Source organism: Lutra lutra, chromosome 6 (assembly GCF_902655055.1).
Source record: "Lutra lutra chromosome 6, mLutLut1.2, whole genome shotgun sequence".
NCBI classification, from domain to species: Eukaryota; Metazoa; Chordata; class Mammalia; order Carnivora; family Mustelidae; genus Lutra; species Lutra lutra.
Genome location: NC_062283.1, coordinates 130,959,660 through 130,986,860, shown reverse-complemented (window position 1 = coordinate 130,986,860; position 27,201 = coordinate 130,959,660). Strand labels below are relative to the sequence as shown.

The following is a 27,201-nucleotide window of genomic DNA, read 5'->3' as shown; positions in this document are numbered from 1 at the left end:
CTGGTACCTTCAGGGTATCTTCTTGAGTTTCTCCTTTTTTGCCCTCATCACTCCAAACATCAGCAATACGTTCAGATTAGTGGCACTTTCATGCCACGTGTTTTATTCTGTTCTACAGAGTTCCTTTAAAGGGACTTTTTAGGGGCACCTGGGTGGCTCAGCGGGTTGAGCCTCTGTCTTCCAAGATAATCTATAAATGAATGAACATAACTGTGTTCCCAAAAATTTCATTTAAGGACACCGAGATTTGAATTCTGTATAATTTTCATGTGTCACAAAATAGTACTCTTTTCTTGAATTTTTTTCCCCCAACATTTAAAGATATAAAATCTATCCTTAGGCCATAGGCCATACAAAAATCAGGCAGGGGTTTATGATAGAAGTTTGCCAAATAGACAAGATCGATTAGAACCACTGTACCCAAGCATTTACTTTCAACACAATGATTACTTCACCCGAAATTAAAGATAAGCTCACTTCTCAGGCATTTCTTGCATCAGCTAGTAAATAACTCCTGAGGTTGGTGGACATGCCCAGAGGTGATAGGCCCTGGGCAATGTGGTTCCAGTGGTCTTGGAGGACAATATCACTTTCCACCAGGAGCTTGGTAGAGGGCAGGTTGACAGGGACAGAGTGAACTTTTGTGCTTAAAAACGTACATCCAACAAAGGTAGTGATCTGAGGCGGCACCTGCACCCCGATGTTTACAGCAGCAGTGTCCACAATAGCCAAACTATGGAAAGAGCCCAGACATCCATCAACAGATGAATGGATAAAGAAGATGTGGAGTGCGCGCGCACACACACACACAGAGACACAGGAATATCATGCAGCCACCAAAAATGAAATCTTGCCATTTGCAACAACACGGATGGAACTAGAGGGTATTATGCTAAGCAAAATAAGTCAATCAGAGAAAGACAATCATATGATCTCACTCATTCATGGAATTTAAGAAGCAACATATGATCTCACTCATATGTGGAATTTAAGAAACAAGGAATTTCATAGGGGAAGTGAAAAAAAAAATGAAACAAGATGAAACCATAGAGGAAGACAAACCATAAGAGACTCTTAATCTTAGGAAACAAACTGAGGGCTGCTGGAGGGGAGATGGGTGGAAGGATGGGGTAACTGGGTGATGGGCATTAAGGAGGGCATGTGATGTAATGATCACTGGGTATAAGACTGATGAATCACAGACCTGTGCGCCTGCAAAAAATGATACATTATATGCTAATTAATTGAATTTAAATTTTAAAAATAAGAAATAAATAAATAAATCAAATAAATAAGAAATGTGCATTTATCCTGCTCCCAGAGCTGATCTGTGCCACTTATTAGCAGGAGCCACATACTAGGTGATCACAGGGCCACTATCTTGATGACTTTGAGCTATGTCCTTCCTCACTTCCCCCCAGTCTATAGAAACACACTGCTCTCGTTCCAGGTAAAAGTTCAGCTCTTCCTTTTCAAATTCTGGAAAAGCCTTCAGTTAACATAAGCAAAAAAGTTCCCTGGGGTCAACAGTCATATTCGCTCAGAGTTGGTGAACTCTGGGGAAGGGTGAGGGAACTTCCCCATACTTCCTGTCTCTTGATTATCTGAGGACTTTTCCTTGTTTGCAGGTTTTGCACTAACATCATCAAGCTGGATGACATTTATCTTTCCACTTCTCTTTTTCTCCTGTTTCCTGCCTTCTCTCCCGAGTCTATTTTTCTCTCCACACTGCTGTCTGGCATCCATCCTAATTCTGAAGCTTGGGAATCAAATGCATGCAGGTTCTAGTTCCAGTCTGTCACTTACTAACTGTGTGATTCCAGACACATACATACTCTGAAGAGTCCCGAAGGAAAAGGCTAGAGGAAATGCCATAAATGAGGAACTCATGGAGATCAACCGTCCTGAGTGGTTCCCTCTAAAGCCTTTTGAAAGGGCAGGAGGCAAGATGGGGGAGGAGAAAGATATACTGAATCTACTAAAACCAGATGTAGGGCAGAGCCCCCCCCCTCCATTCCTGCAGGCTGAGTGTGCCAGGATAAAGAAAGCCCCTCAAAGGAATTCCTAGAGGAAGCAGACTAGTTCCCCTGGGAGAACAGTAACAAGCCGAACCCTCATAGCTGGAATCCAAGAAGAACATCCAGGGTATAGTTCTATTTCTTCATTCTATATAAATTCTTCACAAATTCTGACTTGGGGTTTGAGAGTCAGAGGGCTAATGAATGGCCGTCCCGACAATCTTTATATCCTCTCCGCTTGATGAGCTACAGCTCCGAAGGCTGTCAATGAAAAGAAACTGCATTAGTCTAATTTTTTGTTGTTGTTCTGCTGATTTCATCTGAATCCAGAGACCCCCTGATGCTCAGAGTAAAGAAGATGCAGAACAGGAAGAGAAAATAGAGTTCAGTTCAATCCCTATGTTTCCATGCTCTACGATGCCCATGCTAACGGTGGAAGGCAATTACAAGCCACAGGTAAGAGCGTAGCCTCCTGAGATCCCCTGATTGGCTAAATGCTTACATTGGGAATTAATCAAAGGAAGTTAATTGATTTTGACAATTTAAGAAGAAGCAGAGATGCTCAGGCCTAACCGCTTCCCTTCCCATACAAAACTTATTATTTACCCTAGAAACAGTGTGACTCTCAATGTAAACTAATTTTCTCATCAGTCACGGTTGATTAACCAAAGAGACTTTCTTTTTCGTATGGAGAGTACTTAATACCTACAATTTATTTATTTGAATTTACAAATTTAACTCAGCCAATTCCACGGGCTTTGCAAGTGCAGTGAAAATTCTGTTCTTTGGAAAGGTAATTAAAGGCTGAAAAAAATAAACAAAACTCTTAGAATCATCTTCTGAAGTCTAAAAAATATTATTCCCCATTAAACAACCTGAACAGCGACAGCAGTGATTGTTATGCAAACTAACGTATTTAAATCACATTTAATAAAATCAAGACTATCATCATCTGATGAGAACACCTTCTACACAGCCTTTGCAATGGGGTACGTTGGGTAGTCACAGTGTTCTGGATCAGGCTGTGGTTCCTGACTATTTTAGGCTCCTTACTCAGTCTTGCCAAGGGTGACCTCCCACGATGGTCGCTCAGAGGTACTTGCCCCACACAATTAACTGGACAGGATGCAAGCCCCACCCTTACCGGATAAGGTGTCTCACTGCGGCGTCAAACTGCAAAAATATAACCTCCCTTCGAAGGAGGAGTGCCTGGGACACCTGGGTAGGGTCCTGGGGGCTCTGGAGGTTGTCAATCATTTTCTGCAGCTCCTGCAGCTCAGACCCTGGAAGACAGATGACATTTCAGTTAGCGATGGTGACATACAGGCTACGACAGCTAGCCTAATGAGCCATCGTTTCACCTCTGAAGCTAACTTTTTACCTAAATGTATTTCTTTTGTTTGCGAGCATACTAAATATGTTTTGCAAGACCAGCAAAGTCTTCTGTTCTAGAGCCCAAGGTCTGACTTATCTTTTCTTCCTTCCTTCCTTCCTCCCTCAATAAGATAAAAATTTGCTTTGCTTTTCAGCAGAATAAGAACATACTGTTGAATGGAAGTTTTATATTTTACAAGGCTGCAGCCTCTAGATTGAAAAAGAAATCACAAGGAATGGGAAAATGCAAGTCTCAGTAGATCTGTTAGGGGCTTAAGTTATTATAGATTATAAACCAGCATTTATTTCTCATAGCCATGCCATACAAATCAACCCCTCTGTCACTGGCTCATGGGTTAAAGAAGACTCAAGACCATTCAGGACCAGCAAGAAATATGCACTCACTCCTATGTGCACGAGCATGCACTCACGCACACACACAAACACACACACACCCTCTTCTAGGAGCTTCTTATCATTTTAGGAGTAGGTATGACAGATCCTAAACTGACTTATTTCTTGGACCCTTGCTGCAAAAGTGGGCTGGATATAAACAGACTTATATGTATTTTGAATGGAAATTTAAGTTAAGGGCCTTCTGTGGCACTCAGTGCTGGGTTGAGGAAACTGGCCTGGGTCTAGATGGCTGGAGTAGCATCTCTGCTATTGGCCCAGGAGAGGAGCTAGTCAGAATGGGAGAGCACAGCAAGAAAATGATGGCGGGGATGTGGGTAGGCCCACACTTCCAGGGACATTAGAATGATCTGAAAGTTCTCAACTCCCAGTGAGGACAGGGATGGCTCTTTACTTGAGAGAACATCCCTGCTACAGGAAGAGGATTGTGGAAACTGGTCACTGTGCCTGATATGTAGCCTGAGGCAGAAGAGAGAGATGAGAGAGCTATGAGGTATTTCCAGAGTTCCTCTCTCAATAGCTTGTCCAGACCTGAGCAGCCTTCTACCCTATCTGGTCTGGTATTGGATATCTTCCCACACGCAAGGGAGGCAGAGGAATTGAGGGAATGGGGAAGCTGCCCATGCGAGCCTGACCAGAGCAGAACCAGGACTGAGAAGAGTTGCTAATACTTGCACCATATGCTTTGGCTTTAGGAAAAGATGAGCAGCCTAGATTCCATATCCATTTGATGCTTTACGTACAAGAGAAAAATGTTTTTTAGGTACTCATCTGGCCCCTGAAAAATTGGATCCAATCATCAAAATTTTTATGATTTCTCTATAGATCTGATGGTCACGTTGGACAGAAAAGAAACTTCCACCAGAAGAGGAGTCACATTGGAGTGACTCGTACAAGAATTTTAGTGGTGGCTGGGAGGAGGGGTTGTCAGTGAACCTTATTTGTTCAAGGCCTAGTGTGATGGTCTGTAGGTAAGACATTCTGTGGGCTAAGTAGCAACTGGGGGTGGGGTGAGGGGAAGGTTTAGAATCCTCCGCAATGACAATGAAAAAAAGAATATGAAGGGACACACAGCCTCTAAGGAAAGCTCTGTTAAATGTAAAGTGTGTTTGGGGGCACCTGGTGGGCTCAGTCGTTTAAGCGGCTGCCTTCGGCTCAGGTCATGATTCCAGGGTCCTGGGATCAAGCCCCACATCAGGCTCCCCGCTCAGCGGGGAGTCTTCTTCTCCCTCTCCCTCTGCCTGGTGCTCTGCCTACTTGTACTCTCTGTCAAATAAATAAATAAAATCTTTTAAAAAAAATTTTAAAAAAGTGTGAAGTGTGTTTGAACAAGGGTTAGAAGGTAGTAAAGACCAACAAGAATCTCTCTCTTGGGGCGCCTGGGTGGCTCAGCGGGTTAAAGCCTCTGCCTTCGGCTCAGGTCATGATCCCAGGGTCCTGGGATCGAGCCCCACATTAGGCTCTCTCCTCAGCAGGGAGCCTGCTTCCCTTCCTCTCTCTGCCTGTCTCTCTGCCTACCTGTGATCTCTGTCTGTCAAATAATAAATTAATAAAATCTTTAAAAAAAAAAAAAAAGAATCTCTCTCTTGTTCCAGTGGTTGGTGTCAGATAATTTTTCTCTTTTCATTTATGTGTGTGCTGTATGTACACCTCCACACCATCACTGCCCAGCAACATTGTTCTGAGCATTATCACCTAAACACAGATGTGGAGGTGGGCACTCCTCTTTCTTTGTTGTTTACAGATTTTAGGATCCTCATTTAGGCTCCCCTTTCTTAGCGGCATCAGGCGGCTGCTGGGTGGGAGGGAAGGGGGCAGACAGGGCCGGGCAGGAGGCCTTCCTGTGAGGCTAGGGGAGATGGTTGCCATGTAGTTGTGGTGGGAAGCGGGGTGTTGGCAGTAGACTCTCAGCCAGAAAACATCAGGAAACAAACAAGCCTTTCCCCCAAGAGGGTCCCATTTGGGAAATTAGAAAGAGAGAGCGAGAGAGAGAATATGGAATCACGATGGCCCTATCTCCACGTGAATACTCAAGAGCCTGTACATTTTGTGCTTAGTTTGCCTCAAGAGTTCCTGAAACCCTAACTTTATATGGATAGTACTTGGCTTTCACTGGCCTCCTAAACTTTTACAGGGAAATCACAGTGCAAACTCCCACATGCCGATTACATCCTCTGCTGATCCAAAGGGAGTGGCTGGCTTTCAGGGAAGGAGAGGAGTTGTCCGGGGCCACCCAGCTCATGCTCAGTGTCAAAGGGCTGCTGCTTCCTCAGTCAAGTGGGACGACCAAAGCTGAAATCCGGAGCATCCCTTTGAAGAATATTTTAAAGCACCTAAGCCCACAAAAGTCATTTTATCTAACTCCAAATAGCTCGGCAATAGCTGAGAGGAGTTGGGAAAGGATGGGAACAGACCCATCTCCTCTGTTCACCTTACTTCTCCTTGCCTCCTTCTGGGAAGTGGGCCAGGAACTGAGCACTTTTTTAAAAAGATGATTATCTTAGAGCGGGATTTTTTTTTTTTTTTTTTTTTTTTTTTAGTGCAGTTTGCTCTTTATCTATTTTCAGCAGAGCAGAGTATGCAAAACTTTGCACATTCTCCCTGGAGCACAAATGTTTTCGCTGGCAACATGACAGACTGCATGCCTCTAATTGCACACCTTGGAAAGCCTGGGCCCCACATATTTCAATGGTTTCTGGTTCAGAAGCATATAAATAGTAAGAAACCGATTTCCTTTATCCTGAATTCTAGGTCCTCAGTAATTTGGCCTCAGTCCCTCCTGTTCCTCAGTGTCACACTGGTAGGCTCACCATCCTCTGGACTGGCCATGTGCACTTTGGCCTGTTGTCTTTGCCAGTGTCCTTTTCTGATCTTGCCAAGGCCACCAATCCTAGTTTTCTCCCTTGATTCAAGGGAGGGCAAGTACCCCCAGATCACCTTCCCTGCACACTCTGCCTTCCCAGCTGCTGGAGGAATTCCTATGCAGGGTCCTTCTTGGGGAAGATGGCTCTGGCTCTATCTTGGCTTCCAGCTCATCTCCATGGTTTCCCATCCCATCCTTTCACCCATCCCTCATCTAAAGCCCAGTCTCTGCACCCTCCCCAAATCCAGCACCTCCCTTGAGAGTGTCTTAGCTGATTTTCTGAGTAAATCCCTTTTATAACAGTCCTGGAATTAGCAAAAGGCCCTAAGTGTGCTTTGGAACTTCTCTACTTTCTTGATTCTTACAATGAAGCCATGCTGGTAGTTCTGAAATCTCATTACACAATTCTGTGTAATCTCAAAAAAAAAAAAAATCTGGTGTTTTCTGCTGAGTCAGCCCCAATCCATCCCCCTTTTCATACTGCTTCTCCTCAGAGACCGGCATTGACCCTCCTCCAGGATCGCCACTTATACCCTTCCCTAGGTCTCCTGTCTGAATGTTTACAGTTTCCATCGGTGTTCAGTGACATCTACCACATCTACCAGCAAACAAATCAGGGTCTCCCACAAACACTTTTTCTTTATGCACTGGCCAGAGAGAAATAGATTCAGAGTATCTTACACTCGTTTGAAGAATGCTAGGTTTAAATAAGCACATTATCATCTCATTCCATCAGCTCCTCTCATCCTTTAAAATCCTTGGTTACCCTGTTATAATGTATTGTGATTAATTAATATTTACATAACTACAGACATAATTTGGCTGCAAGTCAAGTCATTAAAATAACGAGATCAGTTTCCCTACTTTTGATCAACTCAGCTTACTAAGCATTTCAGTCTTTAATTTACCTTGTGCATTTATCTTAGAACTTAGTGATTATTTAGGGTTTATGGATTAGCACTTGGCAGATAAAACTAAAGCCTCAATCATTCTTACTTCAGGACCATGTGGCTACTGTTAGCTAACAGAGATGGTCTGCAAAAAATTCTTGACAATGAATGCTTGGCTCTGACCTTGCCATATTAGCTCACAAAGGCCAGAAAGGGGATGAAAGAAAACTAGTGTATAGTAAGGGCATGTACATTCTTGTAGAAGCTCTACATAGATTTTAATCCACAGAACATCTCCATGAAACAGGTGTTATCATCCCCATTTTATAGATGGAGAGAGACCCGGAGAGTCAAGTGTCCAGCGTCCAGTAACCAAGTGGCAGATACAGGGTAAAAACCCAGGCTGGCCCAGCTCCCAGCTTGCTTTACTTTGTGGTTTAACCTGCAAATGTGGAATTAATTAGTTTGGAGACAGAATATCATAAGGTTTTGCCTTTTGCCCTTCCTCTCCTGTCATTTATGAAAAGAATAATTTAGTTCTGTCTTTCCAAGTATTAAGAGCTTCATATTAGTTAACTAGGTGGGGGGAATCTTTTCACAATGTATGTGTTTATCAAATCATCACATTGTACACTTTAGCTTCCAATTTTATTTGCCGATTATACTTCAGCGAAGTTGGAAGAAGAAAAGAGCTTCATAGAATTGGAAGTGAATACCAAAGGTGATCTGAATCACCTCTAATCACTTACCAATGCCCTCAGTTCCTCCCCAGTCGCCTTTCAGGGGGTTAGCACTTAGAGGAAATTCAAAACATGTTGGACAATTTCCAAGTTGAGCAAAACTGAAAAGGTAGGCCACAATGTCATGGAGAGAGGCTATCAGCTGTAGAGTTAGCTGTAAGGCTTGGAAAGCTGCCTGTGGGTAAAATCAACAGAAAGAAATAACATTTTAAGAAGTTTCTAAGAGAAGGGAGGGAGACAAACCATAAGAGACTCTTAATCTCACAAAATAAAGTGAGGGTTGCTGGGGGGGAGGGGGATGTGGAGAGGGTGGTGGGGTTATGGACATTGGGGAGGGTATGTGCTATGGTGAGTGCAGTGAAGTGTGTAAGCCTGACAATTCACAGACCTGTACCCCTGGGGCAAATAATACATATGTTAATAAAAATAACTAATAAAAAACCCCCCAAAGACACCCCCAAATTGGGGAACCTGAGTGGCTCAGCTGCCTAATGTGGCTCAGGTCATGATCCTGGCATCCTGGGATAGAGCCCTACATCGGGCTCCCTGCTCAGCGGGAAGCCTGCTTCTCCCTCTCCCACTCCACCTGCTTGTGTTCCCTCTCGCACTCTCTCTGTCAAATAAATAAAATCTTAAAAAAAAGAGAGAGAGAGAATTAAAAAAATACATGAGCACATCAACTAGGGATAGTATCTTCAAACAATATTAAACATTTTCACAGTATAATACAGGTTAGTAATTACAGAATAATATCTGGAAAACAGAACACAAACCTACTCCTCAACCAGGTTATATGCCTTTGGACAAGGTACGTCCTAGAGTGAGGGGTTTAAAGGAATGTCTTTGCTTAAAGACACTGGTGACCAGAAACACAGCAAAATGTGTTTGCAGGACCACTGATAGATTACAAGTGTCACAGATAAACTCCTAGCAGGAACCCGTATTCAGATACCACTGCCGAGAGGGAACACTTGTAAGCAAAGTGTAGGTATTTATCAACATAGTTTAAGCACACAAATAAGGGCCATCTGTACCCCAATGTTTATAGCAGCAATGGCCATGGTCGCCAAACTGTGGAAAGAACCAAGATGCCCTTCAATGGACGAATGGATAAGGAAGATGTGGTCCATATACACTATGGAGTATTATGCCTCCATCGGAAAGAATGAATACCCAACTTTTGTAGCAACATGGACGGGACTGGAAGAGATTATGCTGAGTGAAATAAGTCAAGCAGAGAGTCAATTATCATATGGTTTCATTTATTTGTGTGGCATAACAAATAACATGGAGGACATGGGGAGATGGAGAGGAGAAGGGAGTTGAGGGAAACTGGAAGGGGAGGTGAACCATGAGAGACTATGGACTCTGAAAAACAACCTGAGGGTCTTGAAGGGGTGGGGGATGGGAGGTTGGGGGAACAAGGTGGTGGGTATTAGGGAGGGCATGTATTGCATGGAGCACTGGGTGTGGTGCAAAAACAATGAATACTGTTACAGTGAAAATAAATTTTAAAAAAATTAAAAAAAAACCCCACAAATAAAAATGATCAAACCCTGGACCTTAACTATTAACATTCAAGTGAAGGAAAAGTGGAAAATGATGATCCAACTTAAAGAAGGTAGTATTTACATATATAATACGTAATTATCTTTACACTTAATAGTTATAAAATATATACTATATATTTTGAAACATCTAAAATTCTTTAATAAAAGAAAGGGCAGTTCTATTTTTAATTATTTGAGGAAATTCCATACTGTTTTCCATAATGGCTACACCAACTTACATTCTCATCCACAGGACACAAGGGTTCCCTTTTCTCCACATCCTTGCCAAGACTTGCTGTCTCTTGTCATTTTGACAATAGCCATCCTAACAGGCGTAGGGTGCTCTCTCACTGTGGTTTTGATTTGCCTCTCTCTGAGGATCAGTGATATTGAGCATATTTTCATGTACCTGTTGGCCATCTGGTTGTCTTCTTTGGAAAAATGTCTAATCATGACCTTTGCCTGTTTTAAAGTCAGATTTTATTGTTGTTGTTTTGTAGGAGTTCCTGAGTTCCTTACATATTTCAGGTATTACCCCCTTATCAGATACGTGGTTTGCAAATATTTCTCCCATTCTGTAAGTTGCCTTTTCATTTTGTTGTTTCCTTTGTTGAGCAGAACCTTTTTAGTTTGATAGAGTCGCATTTATTTATTTTGCTTTTGTTGCCTATTCTTTTCATATTATATCCAAAAAATTATCACCATGACCAATGTCAAGCTTTCCCCACTTTCCTCCAAGAGTTTTGCAGTTTTCAATGTTACATTTAGTCTCTAATCCACCTCAAATTAATTTTTGTGAGAGGTGAGAGGTAGGGGTCCAGTTTCATTCTTTTGTATGTAGAACTACCATATGATCCTCCCACTCCTGGGTACACATCCAAAGTCAGTATCTCAAAGAGATTATCTACACTTTCATGTCCATTGCAGCATTACTCATCATAGGCAAGCTATGGAAATGATTGAACTGTCCAGTGGATGGATAGATGGATAAAAAAATGTGAAACACACACACAAAAGGATATTATTCACACATTAAAAAAAGAAAAATCCTGGCATTTGCAAAAGCATGGATGAGCCTGGAGGATATCATGCTAAGTAAAATAACCAGATAGGAAAAGACACATTGGACAATCTCACTTATATGTTGAATCTAAAATAATAAACAAAATGTTGAAATCATAGAAGAGTAGCTACCAAGGGGTGGGAAATGGGTAGGCGTTGGCCAAAGGGTACACATTTTCAGTATCAGATGAATAAATTCTGAGGATCTAATGTGTAGCATGGTGCCTATAGTTAATAATAATGTATTGCATACTTGGAACTTGCTAGGAGAGTAGATAAGTGTTCTTACCACATGCAAAAGAAGGTAACTATGTGAAGAGATAGATACGTTAATTAACTGGGGTAATCATTTAACAAAGTAAACATATGTTAAATCATGTTACACACTTCAAATATATGCAATTTACTGATTAGTTACATCTCAATAAAACTGGGGCAGGGGCGAAGAGGGTAAGAAACCTAGGTTGTTAAACCTAGGTTTTCACTTAACAAAGAACAATCAGAATGTTCCCAATGGCCATTTTTCAGCGCTACACTTCACTTAGAAAATACTTACTTGAATATTCTGTGCATTTCTAGATCTACTTTTTCTATGGTTATCAATATGACCCTCTAACAGGAAGTTAGGTGCACAGAGCAGCCCCTCAGAGAAACAGGCTGATGGCTATGCCTGCGATCTCCACCTGTCATTAGCTTCAGGGCATCCGGGTGGGATTTTCCGTGAAGGGTGTGGGAGGAAATCGAGGATTAATAAGGAATGCGGGAAGCTCGGATTAGTGTTCATTAGTGACTGGGGAGAAACAGAACTCGGGGAAATAATGAGGCCCTAGAGAAAGGATTATGAAGCAGGCAAAAATACTGGGAGCTCTGTGAAGACTTCGGGTACTAGATATCCCTGGAAAAAAACAAGAGATGTTCTCTGTGATTGATACGCTTAACTGCGAGACATAACAAAGCCCCAGCCAGTTTTCATTCTGGCACACAGAAAGAAATACAAACCTCTTCTGGCAGAGTTTTGAACATAACCAGCACTTCAGAAGGATGGGGCAGGAACCATAAATTGAGGAAGATTTTCCCGTCAGCAGACAGCAAACCCGGCGGCCGGGCCCGAAAACTCCTGTGGCATTATAAGAAAGTTTGGGTCAGCACAGCATTTCTCTTTAAAAAACAGACACCCCGGGGCACCTGGGTGGCTCAGTGAGTTAAAGCCTCTGCCTTTGGCTCGGGTCATGATCCCAGGGTCTTGGGATCGAGCCCCACATTGGGCTCTCTGCTCAGCGGGGAGCCTGCTTCCTCCTCTCTCTCTGCCTGCTTCTCTGCCTACTTGTGATCTCTGTCAAATAAATAAATAAATAAATAATCTTTAAAAAACAAAAACAAAACAGACACCCCAATGGGAACTATTTCTAACACGGCCCTGCAGCCACAGCTCCAGGCTGGAGTGACACCCGAGCCGAGCTGGAGCCCGGCGTCCAGGCCCAGGCCAGCACGTCTCCCTTGCAGGCGGCCTCGGTTATAAATAACTGAGGAGAGGAGCGGGGAGGCTGCTTTTAGCCCCAGCTGTGTTGGAGGAAGGAGTGGGTTTGGAGGGCAGGAAAGGTGTGGTGAGAAAGCAGAGAGAGGACCTGAGTGAGGTGGCTGGCACCGTTCTGGGTGTTATGTATTTTCTCATTGAATTCTTATGTCCTTAGAATTCACCTGTGTTGTTATTTGACAGAGGAGGAGACTGAGGTCCTAGGAGAACTTTGCCTGCCCAGCTCCTAAGAGATGAAGTTGAGACTTACTTTATTTTTTATTTTTTTTTTTTTTTTAGAGAGAGCACAAACAGGGAGGAGAGGGAGAAGCAGGTTCCCCATGAGCATGGACCGTGAGGCGGGACTCGATCCCAGGACCCTAGGATCCTGACCTGAGCAGAAGGCAGCTGCTTGAAGCCGTCGAAGCCTGACATGCACCTCCCTGGGGGCCCTGGGGAGAAACCACCGTCCTGAATTTTACATTCATGTTAGTTTTTCTTTGTGGTTTTACCATAATTGGATAAAATATTAAAAGATTATTTTGTTGGGTTTTGCCTGTGTTTGACCTTCACACCAATGGAAGGCTCGTGATCTTTCCGGTATACCCACTGGGGGAAGGTGGCATCTTGACCTGGTTTCTATGTCCTCTCAGGAATGAGGTGGCCCACTGTGACAGAGGATGGGGTAAGGGGGGCTGCTTTCCATTTGAATGGATTTGGTGCCTTTAAGTCTAATTGTGTTCATCTGGTGTGAAAATGGTGCTTGTGCAGTTAACAGGTGTGGATTTTGGCATCGGAGGACCCCGTTCTGAGACCAGCTTCCATCGCCCACAGCTGTGTGGCCTTAGATGCACTACCATCTGAGTTCTTGCATACATAAAGTGGAGATAATGATTCCCAACTCACAGAATTGATGTAAGGAATAATTTTTAAAAAGAGTACCAAGCTTGTGAAAAATCTTTTCTAAGTTGTGAGGCGCTATACAAAGTTTGTTGTTAGAATGCTAAGGTGAGGGTATCTAGCAAAGGGGCCAAAGGTGGGTAGGGGGCAAGGAACCCCTGTGGCCCAGTAAAGAGACATTGTAGGAACCCTTGGGGCTATTTGTTAACAAGTGGGAACCTGAACACACTAATGAGAGGATGTCCTAGAATTGAGGGTTATAGGGCAAGGCTAGAGAAGGGTGCCACCTTAGACCCATCTCGGCTATGCTAGACAAAGCAGGCCTCACAGACACACAGACAGTGGAAGGAGGTGTGCGGTGGGTATGGAGTCCCCTAACCCCGCCACACAACAGCCCCTCCCCCTTAAGCCCTCCGCTCTGCTCTTCCCACTCTGTCCCTAGTCCTGGACGGTTGTGTCCACTCTTCTGGCTGCAAAGGCCATCCATTCACGGTGATACCCGAATCCACCTGTGCGTGCCCGGTCCCCTCCCCAGCTCCCCACTTCCAACTTGCTTCCTGCTGGTTGGTAGGGTTTCAGATCATCTCAGTCAAAGAAGGCGAGAACTGAACTAATCCTCTACCACCCCAAACCTGTGCCTCGTCCTCTGTTAAAACAGCCACAACCCTCAGTCGCCCAAGCCAGAAATCAGGGAGTCATTTTTAGAGCCTCCCTTCTCTTTTACTCTTCAAGTCCTACTCATCCCACTATTGTTCATACTTGTACCCAGTTTTCTTGCCCAGTTCCATGGTCCCTGGCAAGGACTCCTGGTGGGAGGTCCTCACCTTCTGGGGGGCACTTTGGAAATCACAGGGGTGTTTTTTGACTCTTGTTATCGTTTCTGGGTCTCTGGGAGAGATTCAGATGACCCTTTCCACTTACTAAAGTGAAATGTAACTCATTTTAACTGAGGGCTGAATGTTTTCAATATCAAACATTCGGAGTCTGAGACTTTTTGAATCATTAAAACTCTACCTGAAGTGAATCATTGGCCTTAAAGCCACCTTTCAAGTCTCAGGGTTTTAATCAGGTAATTTGAGGTTTGGGAACAAAGGACGGTGTTAGTTTGGAGAAATTTCCTTTATTTCAGTAACCACAAAGTCAGACTTTCCTGGAGCAGATCAAAGCCAGGGTAATCCAGTCTTATCTCTATTGTTCAGTTCACAATGTCCAAAGGTGCCCCAAAGAAACATCAAATATCAACAATAAAAAGTCACCAGGGCCTGCGGCCAAGCACACGAGGTTGCAGGCTGAGGGGCTGGCAGCAACAGTATGACTGAACCAGTCCTTGGCCTCGGAGAAGCACATACATCCCCGGAGCCTCAGGGCCCTCTACCAAGTGTTACCCTTTATTTCTCAACCATTCTTTCCTTCCATTTGCACCCCTGCCTGCAGTGAGCAGCCATCTGCTGGGGAAGGACAGAGAGAGTAGCAGAAAGCTCTGGGTCCGAAGTGCAGTGGTATAGCCTGTTCTCAGCCCCACAAGGAGGGATCCTCCCCACTCCTCGTGGATGGCCCACCAACTCCCTAGCCTGTCCGTTTCTTACCTGCTTGACATCATCCCCTTTCCCCTTCCTTCCCCTCCAGCCATCCACTCTGGGGCCACATCCTAGACCTTATCATTACCTGGGACCACCTCCCCTCCAAAGACTTAAACCCAAAACCTCCTTTCCCATCTTTTCCTACACCAACCTTTTATTCCAGTTTCCTCACTCATCTACTCCCAGTAAACCTCCATTATCCCCACAAAATATGCTCCTTGACATCGTCCAGCCCTCTGGTCTCCCCCTTTCATCTGTCAGTTCCATTCTGACTTCCCTCCTTTCCCTGCCCACACTGGGTCTCGCAGTCAACTCGCATAGGAACTACTCTCTCACCAGAACCTTCCAGTCTCTGCTTCCTTGTATTCACTACTCACCTACAAAGCAAAACCCCAACTCTGGATCCTTCTGACTATTATGTTCTTGGCTTCTAGCTGCATGTTGCTGAGCACAGCTGGAGGAAATCACACCACTAATTGTACTGATGCAACAACGAGTAAATGGTTTCCAGCCTGAGCTGTGTCACCCTGGGACAACCCTTATTCTTTCCTTTGATCAGCTTTCATGCCCATTTCCTTTTCTAATAATTACAAGACTTCTTTCAGCCTCATACCAAATTCTTGCTAGCAAATGATGACACAATCTTATTTCATAATTGAATTAAAGGCCATTGGCTGGAACTTCCCCTACGTCCTGTGGGCCGTTTCCCCTACCTCCATCTCCCCTTCAATCAAGGTCAAAGGCAGAGGTACACAATCTGGGATATGAAATGAAGATGGCCACTGCCCGCAAGGTCTTACATTTCTGAAGCAACTAGATTTATGCATGATTTATGATAGAAGCATGGTGGAATGGAAGCACAGTTGGCCATTGAACAACTCAGGGGTTCAGGGGTGCTGACCCACCTTGAAGTAAAAAATCTGTGCATAACTCTTGACTGCTCTGAAACGTAACTACTAATAGCCTACTGTTGAACAGATACATGGATAGTTGATAAACACATATTTTGTATGCTATATATATTATATACTGTATTCTTATAATAAAGGAAGCTAGAGAAAAGAAAATGTTATTAAGAAAATCATAAGGAAAACACATTTACAGTACTCTATTTATAAAAGACAAATCCATTTATAAGGGGACCTGTGCATTCAAAACCATGCTGTTCAAGGGTCAACCATATATGAAAGTGCTGGAAACATCCAGATTAGGGAGCATCAAGACCTGTTGGGAGGTCTCAAAAAGGAAGAAATAAGGAAGAAATTCACCACTGAGGCTTTCGAGCTGTGATTCAGTATCTCCCTCTCTACCTTTTTCCTCTTTAGGACACTACCATTTGTTCCCCCATTTAAAGGAATTGTGATAAAATATACATAACATAAAATTTATCATTGGAACTGTCTTTAAGTGTAGAGTTCAATGGCATTAAGTACTTCCACATTGTTGTGCAACTGTCTCCAGAACTTTTACCCATCTTTCAGAATGGAAACTCTGTACCAATTAAATAATAATTGCACTGCCATCTTTTTATTTATCCAAGCCAGAGGCTCTGGGTGACACCCAGCTTCCTCCTTTGCCTTTAGCCTCCCATCAAATCCAGCACCTGGCCAACTGGTTTTACCTCCTACACATCTCCTGTCTGTACAGCTTCAGTAGCTTCCTAAATGAGATTCCCAACCATCATCTTACTCCCCCTTTGCCTGCTGTGGAAGGACACAGGCCAGACTTTTGGATCTTGCTCATGATTCTGTACATTCTCCTCCTCACTGCTCATCCTCACACACCCTGGGTGGGAGCCACTCAAGAGCGCATGTGCTGGCTCACATCTCTGTGTCACTGTACATGCGGGTCTCCCAGCTTGAACTGAAGTTCTTTTCCTGGTGTACTCGAAACACTAACCATCCTCTAAGTCCCAGGTTAAGCATCCCCTTTACCCTGCAGCCTGCCTGGCTCCCCATCCCCACCACCCCAATCCCTAAGATAATAATGAACATTTCCTGGAGGGTGTTGCTTTTATTATTCTCTTATTATATTTTAGTCTTTATAGCAATGTATTGTAGTTACCTATTTTCCCAGGGCACCCAGGTGGCTCAGCTGGTTAAACTCTGCCTTTGGCTCAGGTCATGATCTCAGGGTCCTGAGATTGAGCCCCACATCAGGATCCCTGGTCAGCAGAGACTCTGCTTCTCCCTCTGCCCCTCCCCTCATGCATGCTCTTTCTCTCTCTCTTGCTCTCTCTCTCTCTCAAATAAATAAATAAAATCTTTTTTAAAAAATTACCTATTTCCCCTTGCCTAAAGGGCAAGGACAATGTCTATCCATTGCAGTACAGCACTTGGCACCAAGGTTGTCATGTACTGTTGTTCGGGTTGTGCCCTGAGGCAGCCAGCAGTGGCTGAGATGCAGCCTATGTTTTACTTGCCAAGCTCTGCATCCTGGCAGGGGGCTACACCCGCCCAGAGGAAGGGGCGCCTTCTTTCAATGCACATAAACACCATATGGGATTGTGGCTCTACCTGTCAAACAGTAAGGGTTTGACTAATGTTCTCACATTAACCCTTCTCTCCCTTCTTCACTCCAGCAGCCAACACCCCTGCTTTTGAAATATGCCCAAGCATCATCCCAGTCTCCAGACTCTAGTCTCCTCTGGAGCCATGAAAAGCAAGGAGGCCTCAAGGGGCATCCTTCTTGGGAGAAGAACTCCCCTTGTCTCCTCTTCTTCTTTTTTTTTTAATTTTATTTATTTATTTGACAGAGAGAGAGAGATCACAAGTAGGCAGAGAGGCAGGCAGAGAGAGGAGGAAGCAGGCTCACTGCTGAGCAGAGAGCCCGATGCGGGGCTTGATCCCAGGACCCTGAGATCATGACCTGAGCCGAAGGCAGAGGCTTAACCCACTGAGCCACCCAGGTGCCCCCACCTTGTCTCCTCTTCTATAGAGACTTGAGTTTGGGGATAAGGTCGTCTCTGTTAAAAGTAAATACAGTATATTACAGACTTTAAAGGATTAAATAGCACATTGGAATTTTAAACCCACAGAACTGACAGGGCTCTGCTGGTCAAGGGATGGCAAACACAACCAGGGAGGCCACCTTGCCCCTGTCCTTGGCCATGACAGACATTGCCAATCCATTACAACACGCTCATAAGCTTGGGATGTCTCATAATCCTCCATAGGGCATTAATTGTTAGAATTGACATTTAAAGGAAAACTTATTTTTTATCTTCGACCTAACCCAACTCCATATTTTAAGAATGAGAGGAGTGAGGAGGACCTGTCCCTCCATGACCCTCATCATTCCCCAACTGTGTCCCTTCATCTCTAGTTAAACTCGTCCTGGGGTGATTCCCATCTATCATTTCACAAACACTTCTAGATGGCCCCTTTCCAAGAAGTCTTTCCTCAGCAATTCCACTCCTTGGACTCAAACTCTAGACAGCCTAGCACTGAAAATCTTAGCATGTTGAACTTCAGAGAGCTGCTTCAATGTCCTCACTCATCAGATGAAGAATTGAAGTTCAAAGACTGAACAGAAGAGATCTGCCCGAGACCTCAGGGCAACTTACAATTGAGCTGGGCAAAGTCCAAATATTCTAACTCCAAGGCCATGAGTCTCTCCTCTCTACCTCCTTGTGGCCGATGTTCATTTTTGTTAATACTCAGTACATGGAATCACAGACTTTCAAGTTAAAAATAATCTTATACTTTTTTAAGCTTTCACATAAGACAGAAGTTCCTTTCTCCATTGCTCTGTTCTCTGTGGTGTATTAAAAGGGAAAGGTTGAAATCTGGAGAGTTTAGGAAGTAGGAGATGGGTATAGCCAAAAAATACTGAATCTTTATCAGTCACTGCTTATCTACTGTCTAACTCTATGACTTGGGCTCTGGGTGAGCCCTTCCTTTGCCCACACTTCTACTGACCAGAGTCGTGCCACGAAATTATCACACACTGACCAGATGATTTAGGGCTCTAGGCTCATCCCCCTTAAATGATGGTTTCCCTTGATCTTTAGGAAACACAGTCATCTACAATAAACAATACAGGAATAGAGCAAGACCTGCAAGTCAGAGACATTTTTTCTTTTTCTTTCTACTTCCTGATCTCCTTATTTGGGTGCTTCAAATAAAACAGATCAGAAGCAAAAACAGACTTCCTGAATACATTTGATCCTAAGCATAAATGTAGTGAATGTGTGGTTAGACTTCTGGAAACTATTTTAAAAATTTGATCCCAAGTATAGATAGGGCTTATAAATGGTTGACTTGGCTAGTGGGTAGATGAGATAATGAAACTAAGAAGTCAGAGGATTATCCTGTGATGTTTCATAGGAGAGAAAGATACACTTCAGCCTCATCGGGCAACAGGTGTACAGTCAAACCCTTGAGCAAAATAGTCAGTCTACTGAGGTGTATTTGCCCTACCCTTCCTTCAAATGCATTCTTCCATTGGGTAAATGTGGAAGTTGACCCAAGTGGATGCACTGGCTGAGCTCATGAGACAGACACCGGTCTCCACAAACTGGAGTTCGTGTCAAGGTAGGACTGGTCACTATTTTGGTAGCCAGCTATCAATTAGTCAAGGGCCTGCAAACTCAAGATTTTTTCATTCTCCAGATTTCTCCAGCCTGTTCTATCATCCCCATTTTTTTTTTTTTTTTTTTTTTTTGGTGAGCTCTGACTTACCCGTCACCTCCTCTTTTAATTTCTCCCTGAGGCCTGGGCTACAGTTAAACACTCCCTCTTTTGTGTCCTCAAGGAACATTTCACATAACTCTAGCAGATTACCTTTAAAATCTTTGAAGTTACTTTTTTGTTGACAGCGCTTTCCCCCACTGGGCTGAATTTACTGCCAGAGTCATTGGCTTATTTACCTTTATAACTCCAGCACATAGCAAAGTGGCTAGTATTAAGCAAGCACTAAAGAAATGCTGGCTGAATAACGCATGAATGAGTGAGGGAGTGAATGAGTGGTCTGATACAAATGGTCTCTCAATTCGCTTTCATCTATCTGTTCTATGGTATTTATTGAGTATTACGATTATATAACACTAAGCTCTGTGCCTTAAGTAGAGTAGGGAGGAAAGTAAGCTCACCATTTTTCTCCCCCTTGGAGATGGAAGAACTATGTAACACCCCTTCTTTCTCCCTTTCTTTCTCTTTTCTTTTCTTTTTATTTCTTTTTTAAGAAAATGTGGTTGCTGACTGCATAGGTATGCTAACTCTTCCATCTAGGTAAGTGAACTCCAGGCAGGTTGAGTTAAGAACATTTGGAAAACTGGATAAGGCATGATAAGGAAGTATGGAAGCAGCTCTCCTCTTATCACGTAATATCACTCTACATGTATTTTTTTTTCTTCTGCCAGAGAAATACACAAAGGCAGATTTATCCAAGGCACTGGTGGATCAATGTTGTGTGTGTGTGTGTGTGTGTGTGTGTGTGCGTGTTTCTTATTTCTTCTGGTCCCTTAAGTAAAATATTTGAAGTCTGGACAGCTCAAGATCAAGATTACTCATTTGTTTGCTTATTTTAGATGCTGGCTTATGTAAAAGGGTGTGACTGATGGAAATCTCTGGGCTCTCCAGGGGAAAACAAAAAACTGCATAGATTGAAAAAGCAGTGAAACAGCCCATAAACAAAGAACCTCTTCTGGGTTCAAATACAAAGATACTGTTTTTCTTAGAGTGTTAGCTCTTTCTTTTGCCCTTCTGAACCAGGAGATCAAGGTCAAATGCAGTAAAGAAAGCAAGATTCCCATACCAAATTTAACATGCCTCTTCCCTCCTCCCTGGGAGGGGTAGGGTATGGAGGTGGAGTAAAAAGATCTAAAGGAAATTACACACCTGGGGTCAGCCTTGAGGCCCTCCTTGGAGTCTCTCAACCCTTTCTTTTCTTGTGGTTGCCCCACCATGAAAAAGGTATCTCTGATGGTAGGGAAATCTTCCAGCAGGGCTCTCAGACTATTGCAGTATGCCATAATCTGACCCCGAAGAGCATAGTGAGACATATGGCAGTTGAACCTGAAAGTCAGAAGAGATGATGTCCATAAAGTCAATTGAAGTTATTCCATCTTTCTCAGAAGAATCTACTTCCCTAAAAGATCTTTCAAAGATAACAGAGGACCTCATCAAGAAGAAAGTTCTATCTGGTTCATGTTGCTATTGCCTCAAAGCAGAGGTATGAGCCTCTTCAAAGCATCTCCCATCCTTCATTTCTGATATATGTCAGAGGATAGATTGGTTTGGTTTTATCCAATAGGATTGTGTTTATTAAAAAACAAACCACCCAGTGATCCGAAGGGGCACATGCACCCCAATGTTTATAGCAGCAATGTCCACAAATGCCAAACTGTGGAAAGAGCCTGGTGTCCATCAGCAGATGAATGGATAAAGAAGATGTGGTGTATATATACACACAATGGAATACTATGCAGCCATCAAAAATGAAATCTTGCCATTTGCAATGATATGGATGGAACTAGAGGGCATTATGCTAAGTTAAATAAGTCAATCAGAGAAAGATAATTATCATGTGATCTTACTGATATGTGGAATTTAAGAAACAAAACAGAGGACCATAGGGGAAGGGAGGGAAAAATAAAACAAGATGGAATCAGAGAGGGAGACAAACCATAAGAGACTTTCCTTTTTAAAAAGATTTTATTTATTTATTTTAGAGAGAGAGTGAGAGAGAGAGATGAGAGAGCACACAGAGGGAGAAGCAGGCTCTCCACTGAGCAGGGAGCCCTATGCAGGGCCCAATCCCAGGACCCTGGGATCATGACCTGAGCCAAAGGCCAACACTTAACTGACTGAGCCACTCAGGCACCCTCTCTTCCCGCCATAAGAGACTCTTAATCATAGGAAACAAACTGAGGGTTTGCTGGAGGGGTGGGGATGGGGGATGGGGTAACTGGGTGATGGACATTAAGGGGCGCATGTGATGAAATGAGCACTGGGTATTATGTAGGATTGATGAATCACTGAACTCTACCTCTGAAACTAGTAATACATGTTAATTAACTTAATTTAAATTAAAATACATAAATAAATAAATGTTCAGTAGGAAAAAAAATCAATTAAAAAATTAAGAAAACCACCTGACTCATTGTCTGGATTTCTATAGAACATAGCAGTTCATTGAATTCAGGGTCAGAGAAATCAGCGTATGTTGTTCACATACACCATACTTACTTCTGACAATATTCAACTATAACATCTCTCTTGACTTTACCAACTTCATCCTGTAATAAGAGAGAATGACAGTTCTTCTATTAGATGGTTGGCTATAAAAACTCTCCAGCCTAGTACATGTATACAAACATATAGCAAACTTTAAGTAGGAAAGGGCCACACAGTTGAGATATTCTTTCTGAAGGCCAACTTGTTGAGAAATACTCCTCCATATTCTCTCCCATGCCTGCATCCTTGTTGAGTAGCCAAGAATGCATGGCCCTGGCCACTCTTTACCTGGGCCATTTCTCATGGTTCTGTTTACAAAGAGCAAAATTGAAGGATGGGTAATGTCTCCCTCCAGGAAAAATGGCAAGCTTGCCATAAAAAGTGGAAGCTTCCTCAAGCTCAGTGTCATTCGACTGGGACAAAAACCCACTGCACACATCTGGTCTTCTCCATGTTGCCCCCTTGAGACTTGGGAGGCAAAGAGAACTGATACAAACATAAAGGTCATGTCACCTGCTCTGCTGTGAGTCATAAAGTTCTTTGTCTCTGATCTAGGAGTCTTGTGTCTTTTAATCTGATGGCATTGGATAATCCTGAAGATCAGTTAATGAACTATAAAATTTTCCACTTGGTTAGTACTTTTTGAATATAGTAGTAAAAAAAAGGTAATTGAATATCTCAATTACTTATTATAAGGAGTCGTTTACCTCCATTATTGCTCAGCGGTTGTCTAGAAGTCTGGCCCCCTCACATCCCATTTGTAGAACAGGATTTGGGAAATTTAAGTCTTTCCTTTTCAGTCACAGAGAGGGAAAAAAACTTAGAGATTGTAAACCTGTGATTTCTCTTCCAAATAACAATGTGTTAGTCTAATGACTTTCTCCTCAAAAAATTAATGAATCCATATTCACAAAATATAGCAATACTTTGAACTGATTAAAGATTTGAATTTCATATTTCCCAAAAGATTAGGCTAGCATAAAACCCTTAAATAGAAACATGTCACTAATATCTGGAAAATCAACTAACACAAGAATTAGATAGTGAGAGCCCTTGCTCACATTATCTAAACCCCTGAACATCTGTGGGTCACTCGAGATTGGGCTAATGTTCCAGAGCAGGTGCTGAAACTAGTTCCATTTCGAAAGTGACAAAATAAAATGTGGTCTTGGAAAAAATTGTGCATATTTTTAAAACTCAACTACAATTAGCTCGAATTACTTCCTTTCTATTTCTTATTGAATTCCCTTTTACAGTTATTTAAATTTTCAACAGTCTATCTAAATAGGCTGAAAGCAAGAGATTACAAGTTAAGAATTTTTATTGGCTCAAATGTAAAACATAACGAGAGCTTCAGGGAGCCCTTCTCACTGAACTCACAAGGCTCTTCATTCTGTCGGCCATGGTTTGTTTCCTGAGGAGGAAGGCGTTCAGCATCATGTCCCGCAGCCCCACCTTTTCTAGTTGAATGGACACAAAAGCCTCCGGAGCCCTGACAAGTGAACAGAGACATCTCAGCCCAAGGCAGGAAATAAGTGGACATAGAATAAGAAGACTACACAAAAGCTCCCTGGAGGACAGGAAACCTGGGGCTGAGTACTGGGCATTGCAAAAGGAGAACAGATGTCTGTCTCCATGGTTCTCATCCTCTTCATATTTGATTCTATTCACTGGGGATGGTGATTTGTCACCACCCTTCTTGGGGCCCCCATGTGCCTGGAGCATGTATCAGCAGTCCCTCTTCTGCTCCAGCTTCATAGCTTGGCTCAGTGTTTGTACTACCCAGGTCCCTTTGTGCCCTCCTGGCTTCTACTGCAAGGGTTTCTAAATTGTAGCGGCCTCTCAAGGGTCCTCTTGGCTAGACGTATTGGTCTTACATCTTCCATCCCCATGTTGGGAATGGGAACTTAGGGTACTCGAACTCTGATCATATGTCAGATTAATGATATCTTGGGTAGCAGAGTAGTTTTGCTTGTTGGTTTTTTTCCCCCATTTTAAATTAGCTAGAATTAAATTAATCTGTTATAGGAAATACTCAGATATTTATTATAGAATACAAATATCTCTCTTTCTCTGTCATGGTAGAAAGAGATCGGGACATCATAGGACATTCTTGATTTATAGCCATCTGTCGGCAGAGGTGTAGCTCTCTGATAATGCATCACCTTATTATCCTAAGCATTGGTAAAACCCTTGTTCCAAGAGTGAGGGTAATTCTGTGCTTTTCAGTTTAAGATAAACATGGAAGATTTGGAGAGGCCCATATTCTTCTTTCTTATGTTCTGTCTGTTGGGTTTGAAAAATATAGAGAGAGGGAAGACAAAGGGGAGACAAAGAGAAGGGAGAAGGGAGGAGAAAAGGGGCTGAAATAAGGAACCAGTGACTCTCCATAGACCGTATATTGGAAGAAGTTGAGCCTTCTTAGTGTTCATACAAGGTCTTCATACAAGGTCTTAAAAATTAAACACATGCTGGTCATTTTGGGAATTTAGGCATCCTTTAATCCCCTAACACTACATTATCAATTGACTTAAAAAAAAGACACTTTTGTTATTTTTAAACAAACCTCTAAGGTAGTACCTTTTGGTAGCCTGGAATCTTTCTGAAGGGTGAGTAAGGGTGTCTGGAACTTTTGGATTTGGGGCTACTGGTGCGTTCTCTATGTCATTCACAATTCTGGAATTTCTTCTTCTGGCTGGACCCATTCCACCATGATTTCTCAGATCTGAACTTATTTCCTAAAATGTTTTAAACCAAAGTGAATTAAGTTTGTTGGATTTGTAAGTCCTGTAGTACTGACCCCAAAATGCCCCAGACATGGGGTAAGGATGGGTTGGAGTGGAAGAGAGAGAGGAGAAGCAAAACAGTGGGGAGGAGAGGAGAGAGTACAAGAGGGAAGGGAAAAGAGTATTTGCACAATGTAGGGGTGAGGCAGTAGCGTAACTATTTCTAGAATAAAGTGCAGTAGTCTAAATTGCCCTGAAAAAAATTCTCCATTCTACAAGTTAGCTAGTTGGAGTGCTCTGTATAGAGTGGCCTCTCAAGAAATACTGTTGATGGACTTCAAGGCTGCAAGATCTGAAAAACTGAGGCAGGGTGCCCACTGTGGTTGAGCCTAAGCAAATGGAGGCAGGCTCCGTACTGTCAAGAACAATGTAATGACAAAGGGAGGGGAAAAGAGGGTGTAGAAGAAAAACTTTCTATGGTGTTTTGATGTGGCAGCCTAGGTGGACTGATACAGGAGCAATAAATGCACACTGTTTCTATCCTTCCATCACCATCTCACTTCTTAACTCAGACAGCCTTGCTTTCAAGCTAGTCTTGCTTTCAACCCCATTAGGACTGCTCTGCCAGTCAACAATGAGCTTTTGAGAATGTCAAATGGCCTCATTCTAATCCCTGCTCTTCTGGTTCTTCCCTCTACATTTAACTCTATCAACTTTCAACTTTTTTCTTTTTTCCTCTTCTTTTAAAAACAATAGCTTTACTGAGATATAACTGACATTTAATAACCAGCACATATTTAAGTTTTGGCATATGTATACAACTATGAAATCTGCAATCAGAATAATGACCATGCCATCCACCCAGCCCCTCTTCTCAAGTAACCACTGTTCTCTGCTTTCTCCAACTATAGATTAGAATGCATTTCCTAGAATTTTATATAAATGGAGTCATGCAGTAGGTACTCTTTTTTTTTTGTATGGTTTCATCCATATTGCTGTATCTCACTAACTCATTTATTTGTATTGCTGAGTAGTATTCCATTATATGGATACACCACAAGTTGTTTATCTGTTCACTTGATGAAGGACATTTGGGTTCTTTCCAGGTTTTGGCTATTTTAAATAAAGGGGCTATAAACATCCACACATGTTTTTGTATGAACATGTGTTTTCATTTCTCTTGGGTAAATACCCAGGAGTGGAATGGCTGGATTATATGATAAGTGTATGTTTGAGGTTTTTTTTTTTTTTTAAAGATTTTATTTATTTATTTGACAGAGAGAGATCACAAGTAGACGGAAAGGCAGGCAGAGAGAGAGAGAGAGGGAAGCAGGCTTCTTGCTGAGCAGAGAGCCCGATGCGGGACTCGATCCCAGGACCCTGAGATCATGACCTGAGCCGAAGGCAGTGGCCTAACCCACTGAGCCACCCAGGTGCCCTATGTTTGAGTTTTTAAGAAGCTGTCAAAATGCCTTGCAAGGTGATTGGCCACTTTGCATTCCCTTCAGTAGTGAATGAGAGTTCCATATCTTCCACATCCCTGCCAACACTCAAAATGGTCAGTCTTTTTAATTTTAACCATTCTAATGGGTGTGCAGTAGTTTCTCACTAGGGTTTTAATTTGCATTTTCCTAACAACTCTAATTTCTCTAATAACTAAAAAGGTGTTAAACACCTTTTTATGTGCTTATTTACCATCTGTACATCTTCTTTGGTAACTCATTTCTTCCTGAAACTCTCTTCTCCTTTAGCTTTGGTAGCAGTATACAATTTTGTTCTCTCCCTGTCTCTCATCTCTTTCCTTTCCTCCTCCCTTCCCTCATTTCCTCTTGTTTCCTTTCATTGTCTCCATCATTTATTCCTCCTTATTATATCATCAGTCCTCTTCTTGTCCCACCCTTGTAGGAGAGCAATACACACACACACACACACACACACACAGTCACACAGTATTTCTATATATTCACATACATTACTATATGTTCATATACTACTATACATATTCACATATTCATTCATATATATAGCCCTAATGTCTTCCTATTCCTGCTCTTGCTCCAATGCAGTGACTTTAAACATTTGTTTTTTGAATGGATCTTAGGAACTCATAATACTTTCACTCTCCATTTCAATAAGAATAACCTCACTTATATCTGTTTTATATATTAGTATTCTTTATAAGATTAAAGGAATTGAATATAGAATTCCTTATGTCAACAATGTATGAAAATCACCAGTGGTGGTCAAGCTGGGCTCTTCATTTTTGGTAGTACCCATCTGCCCTTTCTTATTCCCAAGCGTGAGTTATCTGAGGGCTCTTCTCTCTGCCTATCAAAAAGCTCATCCTTCAGGTTTTCCTAAATACCCACTCTCTGTGCTGCCCTTCCTGGTTC

At 42.7% G+C, this 27,201-nt stretch overlaps 1 protein-coding gene across 1 annotated transcript in view; it reads right to left on the bottom strand.

The window, feature by feature from the left end:
- Positions 1–27,201, bottom strand: part of LOC125102363 (uncharacterized) — a 185,629-nt gene that overhangs the window by 57,235 nt on the left and 101,193 nt on the right. The window contains exons 24-30 of the mRNA XM_047733495.1: positions 24,663–24,820; positions 23,463–23,574; positions 22,095–22,144; positions 20,745–20,921; positions 11,911–12,028; positions 8,309–8,474; positions 3,163–3,301 (exon numbers count right to left, since the gene is read on the bottom strand). Coding sequence (XP_047589451.1) covers positions 3,163–3,301; positions 8,309–8,474; positions 11,911–12,028; positions 20,745–20,921; positions 22,095–22,144; positions 23,463–23,574; positions 24,663–24,820 — 920 coding nt within the window. The remainder of the gene's footprint in view (positions 1–3,162; positions 3,302–8,308; positions 8,475–11,910; positions 12,029–20,744; positions 20,922–22,094; positions 22,145–23,462; positions 23,575–24,662; positions 24,821–27,201) is intronic.